The sequence below is a fragment of the Chelonoidis abingdonii genome, chromosome 1, assembly GCF_003597395.2.
Source record: "Chelonoidis abingdonii isolate Lonesome George chromosome 1, CheloAbing_2.0, whole genome shotgun sequence".
In the NCBI taxonomy this organism is placed as follows: domain Eukaryota; kingdom Metazoa; phylum Chordata; order Testudines; family Testudinidae; genus Chelonoidis; species Chelonoidis abingdonii.
The window spans coordinates 336,571,306-336,587,203 of record NC_133769.1 but is presented as its reverse complement, the minus strand read 5'-3'; the positions used below and the strand labels follow the sequence as shown (position 1 = coordinate 336,587,203).

Here is a 15,898-nt window from a genome sequence, read left to right as displayed (position 1 = left end):
CTGACCCCCTCATTCCCAGCCCCACCCTGCAGCCCTCACCCCCACACCCTAACCCTCTGCCCCAGTCCTGAGCTCCTCCCACACCCCAAACCCCTCATCCCCAGCTCTACTGGGTCACAGATATCAACAATTTTCTTCAACTGGACCCTCAGAAAAAAGTTTCAAAGCCACTGCTCTACTAGATCTCCAAAAAGCCACAATCAAGGGAAAAGGCCATACTGGTTAAAAAATCCAACCTGACTTAGAGGGTAAGTGAAGCAGCTATAATATATATAAAGAAAACAAATGGAAGAAAGGGGAAGTTGACAGTGATGAATATAAATCAGAAGCTAGGAATTGCAGAAAATTTGTAAAGGAAGCCAAAGAACACAAGGAGAAAGCTATAGCCAGCAAAGTTAAGGACAATACAGAATATAAGTATATTAGGAATAAAAAGAATCCAAATCATACGGGAAATGGTAGAATCATCAATAATAATGGAGAAAAGATAGAAGTGTTCAATAAATATTTCTGGTATGTATTTGGGGAAACAGATAAAGTCTCATTATACAACACTCTTTCCTTTCCTCTGTTATCTCAGGAAGATGTCAAACAGCAGCTACCAAAGTTATATATTTTAAAGTCAGCAGCTCCAGATAACTTGCATCCAAGAGTTTTAAAAGAGCTGCCTGGGGAACTCACTGGACTGTTAATGTTGATATTTAATACATCTTGCAACACTGGGGAAATTCGAGAAGACTGGAAAAAAAGCTAATGTTGTCCCAATATTTAGAAAGGATAAATTGGTAATTATAGGTCTGTTAGTCTAATATCGATCATGGGCAAGAAAAGGGAGCACTGATACAGGACTCAAGAATTAAAGGAAGGTGATATAATTAATGCAAATCAACGTGGGGTTTATGGAAAATAGATCCTGTCAATCTTACTTGATTTTTTTAATGAAGTTACAAGTTTGGTTGATAAAAGTAATCATATTGATGTAATATACTTAGGCTTCTCAAAGGCGTTTGTACTGCACAACATTTTGATTAATAAACTAGAACAATGTAAAATCGACATGGCACACATTAAATGGATTAAAAACTGGCTAACTGATAGATCTCAAAATGTAACTGTAAACTGGGCATAATCCTCAAGCAGGTGTGTTTCCAGTGGGGTCCTGCAGGCATTAGTTTTTGGCCCTATGCTATTTCACATTTTTATCAATATTAGAAATGGAAGAAAACAGAGAAACATTACTGATAACATTTGCAAATGATACAAAAATTGGGGGAGTGGTAAATAAAAAAGAGGACAGGTCACTGATACAGAGCAATTGGGATTGTTTGATAAAATGGGTGCAGCAAACAATATCTGTTTTAATATGCTAAATGTATACATCTAGGAACAAAAATATAGACTAGTTTACAGGAAGGGGGATTCTATTCTGGGAAGCAGTAACTGAAAAAGATTTGGGGGTCATAGTGGCTAATGTGCTGAATAGGAGCTACCAGTGTGACACAGTGGTCAAAAGGGTTAATCCTATCCGTGGATGCATAAACAGGGGAATCTTGAGCAGGAGTACAAAGGTTTTTTTCCCCCTCTCTGTATCTGGCACTGGTACAATGGCTGCTGGAATACGGTGTCCAGTTCTGGTGCCCACAATTCAAGAAGGATGTTGCTAACTTGGAGAGGGTTTAGGAGAGCCAGGAGAATGCCTTAAGGATTTGACACAGTGCCTTACTAAAGGATTAGAAAAAGTGATTGCACTCCTTGAGTCTGTTAAGCTAAATAAAAAGAAAGTTAAGGGGTGACTTGATTACAGTCTATAAGTGAAGGGACAGAATCCATGTGCTGTTTATGTAACAACCTAATACAGACTATGTCAGCTCTTTTTACAGGCCCAAAGTCCAGAGTTCGGTCAAGACGCCAGAGGCCTAGTAAACAGTGAACAATATTAGCTAAGAAAAGCAGAGCAAACAAAAGATAACTGCTTTTTACTAAAATAAGCTTAGTCAGCAAAATGCCAGATGGGGAGCAATAATTGGCACTTATCTGAATTTGCAAACAGGCCAAAGGAATGAAAGGGTCCTATTGAGCCTGGGTCCGTTCTTTTGGTAGAAGATGTTCTCCCCACGCATCAACCTTGACTTTATGGAAAAGGTTCAAGCATCTCAGTATGAGACGTGACAACCTCCCTGTTGCTTCCCACAGTTACCAATACCTGCCTTAGAAACACAAATGAGCAGCTGAAAGACAATCTTTATTGCCACGTACTTTTCATTTGTCTTTTTGTTTTAACCGCTAGGTCTGTACCTGTTGGGCAATCAGAAGCGCTACTTCATTTCTATGGACTCCAAATCAGAATTCAACATATATATTTTAAACTAATATACATTTATACATTGTTTGAAGTACTAATTGTATGTTATTTGTTAACCTAAAACCATAGGCGGAGACATTATGTAATCTTTGACCATTGGCTACTGTGCTTATCTTGTCTTGCTGCTAGACCTATCCAGGGGTTTGGGACTACCTACCCGGTCACTTTCCTCCGCCCAGGGAAAATCCATATAATCTACAGTATCAATTGATTGACAGTGCCTCTAAGCGTAATAAGCAAGGTGACACTCCACCAGCGCTGTGTATAATAAACCCACCTGCTTGATTTTACATGGTGTCTGTTTTGTGTTCCTTCAGTAAGTATCTACATGGGGAACAAATATCTGATAACAAGGGTTCTTTAATCTAGCAGACTAAGCGGAGAAAGGCATGACCCAAGCCAATGGCTGGAAATTGAAGCTAGACAAATTCAGACTGGAAATAAGAAGTGAAATTGTAACAGTAAGCATAATTAACTATTGAAAGAGCTTGCCCAGGGTAGTGGTGGATTCTCAATCACTGGCAATTTTTAAAATCAAGATTGTATTGTTTTTTAAAAGATTTGCTCTAGGAATTATTTTGGGGAAGTTCTATGGCCTGTATTAAACAGGATGAAGACTAGATGATCACATTTATTCCCATCTGGCCTAGGAATCTATGAACTTACAGTGCAGCCATAAATGTTATCATGAACTATTCTATGAAGGTACAAGACACAGTTATTTCTCATGTAGCCATACTGCTTTTTTTGTACAAAGATGTCACATTGAAAAATAAAAGGGAAAAATAAGGAAAGAGTAGCAGAGTAGGTATGAATTCTGAAGTTACATGAATTTGGAAATGAGTTCCAATTAAAAACTAAGATGCCTGTCCTGCAAAAAAATTTGTGTGGAAGGAGTTCTGGACACATGCAGAGCTCCACAGTTTGGGGAATCTACATAGGATCAGAGGTCTGTTGGCAGAGTTCTCATTGAAGGAGTGGGGTTTAAGGGCCAGATTCTTCTCTCAAATTATGCACTTACGTTCCTACGTGATCGAACAGAGTTGTGCACACAAATTTGGAGCTAGAATTTGACCCACAGCATTGCTTACAGTGTGTGTGAGTGAGAGAGAGAGAGAGAGAGAGACACACACACACACACACGATGGTTTATATGTAGCTATAATTCTGTGATGTCATTCTTAGTTTATAATCCAATTACTCTTGTTGTTTTTTCTCATAAAGAGACATCATATACTTTCAGTGTAAAATACTTCTATCCTTTGAGGAAAGCAGTTATAAGTACAAAAGTCAAGTCTCCAGGAGGGAGCACAGTGTATCAGTGTCTCCTCTATAACAGGCAGTTACTCTGAAAACAAAATTTACCATTCTTACTTATATGGTCCCTATTACTGTACTATCTGAGGAGCTCACACCTCTTTCCCATATTTATTCTCTAAACATCCCTATGAGTTAGGGAAATACTGCTATGCCTACTTTACAGCTGTGGGAAACTGAGGCACAAAAACTAAATAATCTGTCCAAAGTCATGCAAGTCAATGGTGTGGCAGGGAACTGAATACAGGTCTCCCAGATCATAGGCTTGCACCCTTAACAATACACCACCTTCCTCCTATGGCTACTGTCTCTGCACTCAGGCCAGTATACTTCGACGTATAAAGGTGCAATACACAGAACACAAAGGCATCATGGTTTCTTAGTTACAGTCACCGCAAATTAAAATGTATATAATTATTAGTAATAAAATCCAATTAGATTTAGATCAAGCTAGTGTGCTAAAAATAAAAGTATAGCTGTGGCCGTGTGAGCAGCAGGAGGGAGCACCAGTGAAATAAGGATAATTACCACGGTTGGTTGCCCTTGTATTTCCCGCTCTAGGCCTCAGAAGTTGAGGCATAAGGCTGGATGTTAGAAACCTTCCTTAATGATAAAGGGTTAGAGGATTCTGATCCGTTACTCCTAAGTCCCATGGGTCATCTTCACTCATGCAAGTGGTCTCATGCTTCTCAATGAGGCATTTTGTGTAAATGAATAAGAATCACATCTATGAGTAAAGGCTGGAAGATCAGGCCCTTAAAAATATAAACAAGTCAGAACAAATTAAATCCTGAGATGCACCAAGTCTGCTCCATAACATAAAGGAGCATAATCTGCTATGAGTGCAGAACGCATATGAAAAAGGCGCATTCCCTCTGCACCACTTTATACCTGGCTGCTACAGCAAAACCCTTGCGATCAAGCATCTCAAAGAAGCACAACTCAAACAAACTCCAATAGCACCAAGTGGGGGGGCTCAGTGAATGGCCTTCCAAACATAAGGAGTAAGTTCAGTTACGTTCCTTAATAAATAATTGCTCCCAAGAGTCCAATTGCAGCAAGTGTTTACAAAACAATGTGAAGAGGATTCATCTTTCTTGCATGCTTTCTGCATTCATAACCCAAGACGGCATTTACTGCAAAGGAGCAGAGGTGCTGAAAACTCCTAAGAATTCATTACTTTGGTTTGGCTTTTCATCTCAAATGTAATCACAATCTGGTCTGGTGCCAGCTGCTCTGATTCCCAGGCCTGGACAAACAATCAAGCAAGACAATTTAGAAACAAGAGTGACTGATTCATTGTTCCCTTCCTCCTTTATTATCCCCCTCTGATTCTCTCCCACCAGCTGAAGCTGGTGCCCATAAGAGCTGGGGCTGGCAATTACAACCTCACCACACACCCCCAATGAGAAAAGGCACCTAAGAATGTGATCCACAAAAGCCAGCATGCCAGTGGGGAGCCACCTAAACTAGCCAAAGGGAGATGCTGCCCAGAATGCTTTGTGCTAAGCTCCACCCCTCTTTGGGAGATAGGGGCCTAGGGAGAAGCCTAGCTCTGCACAGCAATTCACAGACATGCACCTGGTGCAGAGAGTCAGGCAGCTTAGGCACAGGGGGCTTTTCTTGTGGGAATGAGTTAGGTGCTTGCCTTGCGCCACACATGGTCAGAGGAAGTGGTGATGGTGGTACCTACTGTACAACTTTCAGCCCAGTAGTTAGAGAGACAGGTTCAATTCCCATCTCTCAGTTATGGAATATTTTAATGTGAGGCTTTCTCAGTCTCTCCAGCTGAAGCTGTTTGACCATAGCTAAGTAATGGAAGAGTGGTAGGAGAAAGGAGACTGGACCTGGGGTCTCCCAGCTGAATTCCCTAACCACAGAGTCATTCTTGCTTTTTCTCCTGCTCTCTCTGGCCCAATGATTATTTAAGTCAAGGATTAGCAACCTCTGGCACGCAGCTCACCAGGGTAAGCACTCGGGCGGGCTGGGCCAGTTTGTTTACCTGCCGCGTCAGCAGGTTTGGTGGACCGCAGCTCCCACTGGCTGTGGTTCGCCATCCCAGGCCAATACAGGAGGCGGGAAGCCACGGCCAGCATATCCCTTGGCCTGAGGCGCTTTCCGCCGCCCCCTTTGGCCTGGGACGGCGAACCGCGGCCAGTAGGAGCCGTGGTCTGCCAAACCTGCCGACGCAGCAGGTAAACAAACTGGCCTGGCCCGCCAGGGTGCTTACCCTGGCGAGCCACGTGCCAGAGATTGCCGACCCCTGATTCAAGTATTGACCTACTGTGGAACAGTCACTTAGGCCACAGAGAGAGAGCGCAAGAAAAAAAGCAGGAATGACTTTGGAGCCCAGTGGTTAAGGCATCCACCTGGAAGCAGTGGACCCCAGGTCTAGTTTCCCTGCGCCAAAGATTCTTTTATTATGTATTCACAGTGGAATAATTTCAGCAAGAGAGATTAAAGGAATCCCCCACATCAGAATAGCTAGTACTCTCAGAAGGTGCTTTAACCACTAAAGGTGGGAGACCCCTGTTCAAACCCTTTCCCTCATCTGACAGAGAGGGGGGAATTAAATCAGGGTCTCCCATATCCCAGGTGAGTGATCTAATGACAGGGCTAAAACTGATAAGTAGGCTTGGATGGATTAATCTTTTATTTGATAAACGTTGATGACATCAATTTCACCATACACACACAAGCCAACAAAAAATATTTCCATCAATAATAAATCAAAATGTACAGAAAGGAAAAGTAAGAAAAATGCTGCCTGAGCAGTTAGACTCTCAGACAAAGGCCAGGAGGGACGATCATGATCACCAAGTCTGACCTCCTGCACATTGCAGGCCACAGAACCTCACCCACCCACTCCTGTAATAGACCCCTAACCTCTGGCTGAGTTACTGAAGTCCTCAAATCATGATTTAAAAACTTCAGGTTACAGGGAATCCACCATTTACGCTAGTTTAGACCTGCAAGTGACCCATGCTGCAGAGGAAGGCAAAAAAACAAAACCAAATCCAGGGTCTATGCCAATCTGACAATTTATTAGAGTAAAAATAGTGATTAAGATTTTTGAATCAGGCTCGTTACAAATGGACTAGTAACTGAACAGTAGAAACAGTTTGTTTATTTAAAGATATTTACGTTGATTTAAAGATATTTTGACATGTGATATTGACAATTTGTGTTTTAGCAGTTATAAAACTAATTTTTTGAATCTCAACATCTGTCATTAAATAATTGTCTGACTCCCCCATAATTTCCCACAACTGTGAAAATTTAAAACAATCATCTTTAAAAATAAAACATTATTATTCAACAAAATTATTTTAAAAACTCTGAATTCTGCAAAGCCTAGTTATAAGGTCACTGGCGGCACTACCACAATGATGATTTTGAATGGGACCCGATTTGGTAGGTGGCCTCTGAGCACATCTACTGGATTGGGCCTGTATGCACCTTAGGCAGCCAAATGACTGGCTTCCCCAGCTCATGGACTGCTCTGCAGCTTAGGCAGGAGGGAGCCAGTAGTCCATGTGTAATGCTGACAGACCCCGGTCATCAGCGGGCAGGACTGAACTGGGGACCTCTGGAGCTTAGTGAGTGAGCTAAAGGCCAACTGACTGTTAGCTAAGGCTGTAGAGGAGACTCATTAAATCTCTCTCTCTAAGTGGTCTCAGTGCCACTAGATGGTACATAACACCACAACCAGAAGGTGTGTGGGTTACACACGTGCTCAGAAGGGGGAAGCTAGGGAACTTTTACCCTGAAAATGTGGGCTCTGAGTGAGTTTAGGAGCTGACAGGTTTGGCTGAAGTTTTGTGGATTGCAGTGGAGCCAAAACTGGGACTTAGGTACTTAAGCCCCAGACATAAACATAAGTACCTCTGTTGATCTGAGCCTTATTATCTCTGTGCCTCAGTTCCCCATCCGTAAAATGGGAATAGTACTTCCCTACCTCACTTGGATGTTGCGGTGATTAAAAACCTTAAAGGCTGTGAGGTGCTCAAATACTGTGGTAACTGGGTCTATATAAGTTCCCAAATAAAATCAACTACCTAAACAATTTGGGGCTCTTCCTATTAAATAAATTCAATACCTGCCCATCATGGGTCCTCTGCTGTTCCTCCAACCTCTTCTTTTCTGGTCCTTGTGGAAATGAACAGGGAGCCTGCTCCCATCTTGCCAGGTCACAGCCCTGCTTCTTTTAAAGGGCTCACCAGCCATCTCCTCACTCCCTCTGCCTTAGCTTTCTCCACTTAGGCCCCTGGTGCCAATCCACTGGTGGAGGTTGTTGTCTGTATTGAGGCTGACCTGTGCTCAGATAATTTGAAGAAAATCTTCTTTAGCTCCAGAGATGACTGGAAAGGCAGCCTGTGGGTATGCCTGGCCTGACCTCAGACTTGCTCTAGCCATTCAATGGAGAAGGCAACAGCCCCTCCTCTCCTTCCCCTAGCTCCACTCTCTGGTGCTGCTGCTACCAGATAATGCCATCCCTTATCTGACTGCACTCTAGGGTGCGGCCCCAAAGGGGCTAGAATCTGATCCTCATTCAGGAGTATGTCAAACCATACTAGGGAACTCTTAGTTTATGGTAGCAGAATTCACATGGCCAGTTAGTGCACTATAGATTTACACCGCAGTTTTCTGTGCACTAACTCTCGACCTTTCTAGACAATCCTTGGGCCTTTATGAATTAATCGGGAGTTACAAAAGGATATGACATTTTTATACCAATGAAGACAGTCTTTTCACAAGCACAAACACTTTAGAAACAGACATAATTAAACTTTTTTTTTTAATATAATTTTTACTATTTCTATAGCACTTTCAGTGCGTGTGGCACTGTATAATCACATGAAGGGTATCACAAACAGCTCCCTGCCTTGAGAAGCTTGCATTCAACACACTCCTACGAAAGGGTCAGTGGATCTATTTAGTTGGGTGGGTACCTCAGGCCTGCATGGTTCTATCTCACAAACCTCACTACAGGGAAACAATCTAGATGGACTCCATGGTCCCCTGCACAGGTATTTTAAATAAAAGTCATGGACAGGTCATGGGCACTAAACAAAAACTCTCAGTTTGTGACCTTTCCATGACTTGTTCTGTATACCTCTAACAAAAACTTAGCCGGGTGGCTGCGGGTGCTTGGGAGAGGGGGCAGTCTGGTGCGCCGCAGGTGCTGGGGAGGAAGCATGCAGCAGCGTGTGGCCCAGGACCCCAGATGGTGCTGGGTGGGGAGGAGGGGAGGAGGCTTGGTGGGGCTAGCAGACTCCCTACCCAGCTCCTTGGAAGCGGCCACCATGTCCCTGCAGCTACTAGAGGGAGGGAAGGCCAGGCATTGTCTCCACAGTTCCCATTGGTCAGGAACCGCAGCAGGCAGAGCCCCCTGGCCCCTCTGCCTAGTAGCAGCAGGGACATACCCCGGAGGTGGCCAGCAAGTGCCCCTCCGCACCCCATCCCCTACCCCAGCCCTGAGCCCCCTCCCACACCCGAACTGCTGCTGCCGCTGGCCCAGGGGCTGCCCAAGTAGCCCCGAAGCCAGCTACACCAGCCACTGCAGAAGTCACAGAAAGTCACGGAATCCATGACTTCCATGACAGAGACGCAGCCTTATCATAGCCCCCTGTACTGTTATCTGAAGCACTTACAATCTAAATAGGTAAAACAAACAAATGGTGTTAGAAAGAACTATTATTTTCCAGACAGGAAACTGAGGCACAGACAGATTAAGTGACTTACCCAAGGTCACACAGGAAGACTCTGGATGAGCCAGGAACCTAACCCAGATCCTAGTCCAGTGCCTTAACAACAAGAGGCTATTTCCGCTCTTCTGCTCAGCTTACATTCTAAGGCTAACTTAACTGAAATTTAAAAGTAGACCTCCAGCTCAACAATCTATCAGTAGAAATACCCCATTACGTGTTAAGCTTACCTGGATAGCCTTTGCATAAAGAGAAAAACAGAACCATAAATATAGAAATGCAGGACCAAATTCAGACTTGGTAGCAGATGTAAGTCTATTGAATTCAAAAGGAGTACTCAGCTCTTTTGAAAAGCTTATTTATATGCCTAATTGTGGACTTAGGAGCCTCATTTTACTTGCCCATTTTCAAAAATCTTGGTCAACATTTCTACCTCACAGTGTTTCCAGCCTTGAAAACAGTCATGCCTGGCCAGTCTTCCCCTCTCTATCTTATCATAACAGGGCAAATCACACAGAAACTAGCTAGTGATTGAAGAAAAGCAAACACCAGCTGGAAACAATGGATTCAGTAGGAGCTTCCATTCAGAGGAAAGCCTTGGATTTCACTGGGGTTACACAGTGTATAAGTCATTCCTGAATTTACCCCCATGTGTTTAACCAATCCCCCTGTAATATATCAGGCAAGTCCAGCCTGCTGAGGTGCTTCATTTCAGATGACCTTTGCCTTCCTTTTAAAGTTTAAGTGAATGTCACCCTCATGAAAGATGCCAGAGGGGGAACCCTGGAGAACAGGTGCAGCACTCAGGGCAGCCTTCCCAACTCTATCTCACCAGCACCTCAAATCTGACTGGGAGACACCGTACCTCTAAGGATCACCAGCTATTTCTGTTCAGTGCTTGGTCACTGCTTTCACTGGCAACAAGTAACCAGTGTTGGTGGTTATGGGATGTATACACCTGTCCATTAGGAACTGGACTAAGGCCACCCAGTTATTTCACCTCAGTCACTAAGTCACTCATGACCATCACTGACCTGGGATGAAATCAAACAGGTGACCTAGTGGCAAATTGCCTTATTACCTGTTTCATCAGTGGAAGCCTTTACTTTGGTTTTGGAGAGGTGCCAAGAGTCAATGTGGTATGTGACTGAGACTGTCACAGCTGTCACAGGGAAATGGATCGTTTCCTTACAGACTGTATCAAGTATTCATGCCGTCCTCGCTCTGGCAGGAATCAACCTTCAGCCAACACCCTCTGTCACTGACAGGTGAGGTGACAGAACAGCCTCCCGTGCCAAGGGGGGTGGGGGAGAGATCCGGCAGAGCCCTCAGTGCCCCACTTGCCACAGACACACACGCTTCTTACCCAGCCCGTAGCTGTGTCTCTAGGGCTGCTCCCAAATCTTCCCGCACGGGGCAAGAGCACCTGGCTCCCGGTAACGTGCCGGCTTTGGGGGGCCACTAGCTGGGCTGGGGAGCTGCCCCTCCCCTCCCGCCGACACACACAGAAACAAATACGGCCTAACAACCTGCCCTGCACCCACTCAGCCCACGGGGGCCACCCACGCACAGGCCCGCCGCCGTGCACCCAGCCTAGGGGAGCCAGGGCCGCTGTTCGCGGGTCTGACACGCTCAAAACAGCCCAGCCTGGCTCGCCAGCGCAGCAGTGGCCGCGGGGAGGCAGGACGGGGTGAGGGGGACTCGGGAGCGCTGCCTCTGCCGTCCCAGCGAGGCAGGAGCCCAGCGGGATCAGGATCGACGCCTCCTACCTGATCCGGTCCTTCTCGGCCCTTTTCAGCTCCGCGTCCCGCTCCAGCACCTGGAAAATCTGCCGGGCTTCCTGCTCGCTGAGGAAGGTGAGATCGAGCCCGCGCGGGGCTCCAGCCATCGCTGCGCACTGACTGGGGGACCGGCTCTGTCCCCTCAGCTCCTGCCCCGCCCAGCTTGCGGGAAGCGCCAAGTCCCACCGGAGTGGACACCGCCCGCACCGGGGGCCCTGGCCGTGGCCAACACCTGCGTGAATGACAACCCGCGGAGCTAACCCTGGCGGGGCGCCACAGGCCGAACGGGGCGCCCGGACCAATCGCTTGTGCGCAGGGGCGGGCCCTGTCCCAAGGCGGTGGAGTCTATTAGGTGTCCCGGGAGCGAGGTAAATATTTGCTCTGAGCCTTTGGCTGTTGACACGCGTTCGGGCTTTGGCAGTGAAGGAGCCACCTGGCTGGAGGAGCCAGGGCCGGATCTAGCCATTTCGCCGCCCCAACCACGGCGGCACGCCGCGGGGGGCGCTCTGCAGCTCCCCGGTCCCGGGACGCCTGCGGGAGGTCCATCAGAGCCGCCTGCCGCCCGACAGAGCGCCCCCCGCGGCGTGCCGCCCCAAGCACACGCTTGGTGCGCTGGGGCTTGGAGCCGGCCCTGGGAGGGGCTTTGTCAGGATTTGGGCGAGGGGGGTCCTGACCCCGCGAAATTTGACATTTAGACAAAGGTAGAGATCCCAGGGGAGGGAGGCAGCGCTGGAAACAGGTGGCCTTGGGGCTGCAGGAAACACTCTGTTGGAGAGAGAGACCAGCACTGCAGTGAGGAGACCTGGGCTGTGGAGATACACACTCTGGTCAGCTCATTTCAGATCCCTGCCTGACCAGCAGCCTGCTTGTTTGGGTGTGTGACCCTACCTGTAAAATAGGGATGAAAAATCAGCCCTCAAGTATCAGGGAGTACCCCTGTTAGTCTGTATCCACAAAAACAAGGAGGCTAGTGGCACCTTAAAGACTAACAGATTTATTTGGGCATAAACTTTTGTGGGTGAAAAACCCACTTCTTCAGCTCTGGCTCGCAGTGGTGTTGTGAGGCTTTTTAATTAATGTCTGTAAGGGAGTGGAAAGATGTGGACTTTGTGTAATCACTTACAAAGGGGAGACAAGTGGGGTCCAATGTAGGAAGGGGAGTCAAGAGACCTTGCTTCTAATTCCTGGCTCTGTATCTAAGCTGCTGTGTGACTATGAGGGACTACATGCATCTGATGAAGTGGGTATTCACCCACGAAAACTCATGCTCCAAAACGTCTGTTAGTCTATAAGGTGCCACAGGATTCTCTGCTGCTTTTATAGGGCCTCTGTTTCCCCTGCTGCTCCCTGTTTAAAGTGAAAACTCTTTGGGGCAGTGACCAATGCTTAATTTGTGCCAGGGCTGAGCCTGGCACTTCTGAGCTTGTCAGTTATGAAAGTTATTTAAAAAATGGAGTCCCAGCACCTTTTTCATTACAAATTAAGCACGGGCACTGCCTGAATGATTGTACAGTGCCTGGTGCAAAGCAGACCCCCATCTTGGTGGGGGAGTTCTACCTGCTACAGTAACACTAATAATAATATTGATACCTGCGTAAAGAGGTATCAATGCTACTAAATCTGAATTTTCCATTTACAGGAGAAGTAGGCAGGAGCATTTGACACAGCACAGGTGTGAGTGATTTCACAGGGTGCAAAGCAGTGGAGAATCAGGCTTGTTAATTGCTAAGTATTATTATAACACAGAAATAACTTTTGTCCTGGTCTAATTTCTGATGGCTCTTATTGTGAAGCAAATGTTAGAAATATTTTGATGCTCCAGCATTGTATGTATCAAGGTCAGAATATATTACCCTTAATATTTCAACCAAAGGATAAAAAAAAATCAAGGTTTTTAATTGGGGCTAAATTGCAGCACAGTCACAGTAGCCATAGGCAGGAGTGTAGATGCAGTTTCCCCTCATCAGTTTTCAAAAGGAAAAATGCACGCATTGAATTAATAGTAATAAAGTGAGACTCAAATGATGGGCCTATCTTAAAGTGTAGGGGTGAGTGTGATTAATTTGTCATTTAATGGGTAAGATGATCAAATTGTTATTGACCTGGGTCAGCACTGGATGGATTTATTTCAAACAAAAGGAGAAGTTTTTAAAAAATTCAGTGTAGATTGAAAGATGCGTCATATTTATACTCTACTTTGTGACCCTTTTCACTATGATTTATTGCATGGAATTAATTAAACTTGCCTGTACTTAATCTGCATGATAATTCACACAGTAATCAGTTCAGCAGGAACAGACAAGATTCTACAGTTCTTCAAAAACTCAGGGCCAGTCGCTGCAAGAATCAACTGCTGCACGTTTCCCTATATTCTCTACCACTATTTCTGCATCTGTAAACAGCCCCTTGGGCTTTTTGCATTCCTACCACTTGAAATCCTTTCTTGAGAATATTTCATTAACTCTCTCATCCTTGAGGATGGGCAAGGCTAACCCCTCCCACAGCACAGCAGTGTTTTTAAAATCAGGTTTGTTTTTGTTGTCTGTTTAACTAAATTTGAAAATTCATATGCTTGTTTTGTTAAAATATCATGTTTGCTGTTGAAAAAAAAAATCCAGAATACATAATGTTGTTTTAGTTAAATAAAATGTCTGTCTGGTGATGTTCTTCTCCTAATACAACATGGCAAGAAAATCCTCCAAATATTAATGATTAAGCCTGTTGAATTGGAGATAGTTCACCTCCCAATGACTTTGTAAACATCTGCTTTAATTACCTTTGGTAAATGAAATAACCAACCAATCATTCATTTTCTGATATAGCTGTAAAACTAATCTGAAAAGTTTTCAAAATAAATCACTTCAAAATGTATAGTGTGTACCTTCTTAAAAAATGAAACTTAAATCTATCTCTGAGTTGTGAAGCATATGTATTAAGGTTATAACAACCAACAAGAATGCACTTTTATGTAGAAATCCATGATTAAATTGAGTCTTCCTAACTTATGATTTAAATCACATCCACCTTGCTGCTTTCATTTATTTAGGTAATTTATTTGAACTACAATACAACAGATGGAGAATAGACATGAGGTGCACTGGAGGAAATTCCCAACCCCCCTGGCCTAATAGTAATGTAGCTAGGTTTGACCCTTTATTTCTAGTTATTAGTCAACAAATATATGCAGCCATGCGCTCAGTGTTGCATCATAGGCAACTGAAGAGCAAGTGACAGCTGGGAAATCAAACTCACGATTTATAGTGACTATTGACTATCACCAGAAAGATGAGTTGCAGCAGTTTATGGAGCACTTTTATTTCAGTCCAAATATTTAGACTAGTTCTAATCACTAAAGTACGACCATAAGCATTTATAAGGCCTTACTCTCCTTTCACAGAATATTAGGGTTGGAAGAGATCTCAGGAGATCATCTAGCCCAGTCCCCTGCGTGGGACCAACACCAACTAAATCATCCTACCCAAGGCTTTGTCAAGTGAGGCCTTAAAAAACCTCTAAGGCTGGAGATTCCACCACCTCCCTAGGTAACTCATTCCAGTGTTTCACCACTCTCCTACTGAAATAGTGTTTCATAATATCCAACCTAGACCTCCCCCACTGCAACTTGAGACCATTGCTTTACAGCTTTATACCACTGTGGCAATGTAAAGAAGCCTTAATACTTTTACATCTGTTTTATATTCTTGGGGGAATTCACAAAAACAATGGGAACAATTTACAAAGTTGACAGGCTGCTATATTCTGTCTGCCTGAGGGGACAGAACCATCTACACTAAGTGTCGCAATAGTGAGCGGGAGGGACAGAGTATTTCTCTCTCTCTCACATGTACAACTGCCCAACCCCACTTCACTGCCGGCAGTGATTTATGTCTCTACCAGCTACTCCGGGTGCCCGAACTAACCTGCCTCTGCTGCTGGGGAGGGGTATATGACTGCTCTTGCAGCTTCCTGTCAAAAGTCATTTTTCTGCAGGAAAACAAAGAAATCTGCAGGAGACATGAATTCTGTTCACGCAGTGATGCAGAATTTCCCCCAGGAGTACTGTACTCAAAACTGTATAAGATGCACAAAGAAGCAGCTCTGTTGTGAGAAACCTGCAATCTATACAGGCAAGACAACACAAATAAAATATAGAATACACTGAAAAGGGCAGTGTGGTCCAGAGGATCGGGCACTGGACTGGGAGCCAGGAGAGTTGGGTTTCTGAATCTGCCACTGACCTACTGTCTTACCTAGGGCAAGTCACTTCAATGGTTTCCCCTCCCACCCTTTCTTTGTCTTGCCTAGGTTTAAGCTCTGATACCAAGTATTGAGCATATTTGCAAGAAAATGAGCTGGAGATAGTGCTTATCCCATTCAGTTTTTTTTAATGCTTGTAATTTAACTCAGTCATTGCATATTTCTCCTCTTTTTAAGATCTCACTCAGTTCCTTCCAAATTTCAACAGTGTCAGCAATAAAACAGCTATTTCCCTGCATTTTGTTCAAGGCTACAAAAATAGGCTTCAGGGTACTCAGCAAGTGTTCAACATTTCTCTTAAGCCCAATGTTGAGAACTTTTGCTGTGATAGTGCCATCTATTTTTTCACGATTTTCTCCACAAACTGTCATCAGATTAGGCCAGTTATTGATGTAGTGCTCAAAACAGTCCACTATTGAGTTCCTCTGCACGTCTTGTGGGAGAGTTAGCTTGGTTCCTCCCACTTTTTTCAG

At 44.7% G+C, this 15,898-nt stretch overlaps 1 protein-coding gene across 2 annotated transcripts in view; it reads right to left on the bottom strand.

The window, feature by feature from the left end:
- LOC116824703 (protein O-glucosyltransferase 3-like) overlaps nt 1–11,399 on the bottom strand; it is an 81,579-nt gene extending 70,180 nt beyond the window's left edge. For both annotated transcript variants that reach the window (XM_075061692.1, XM_032780199.2), the window contains exon 1: nt 11,157–11,399. In XM_075061692.1, coding sequence (XP_074917793.1) covers nt 11,157–11,275 — 119 coding nt within the window. In that variant the 5' untranslated portion in view covers nt 11,276–11,399. The remainder of the gene's footprint in view (nt 1–11,156) is intronic.
- Between the last annotated feature and the right edge of the window lie 4,499 nt (nt 11,400–15,898).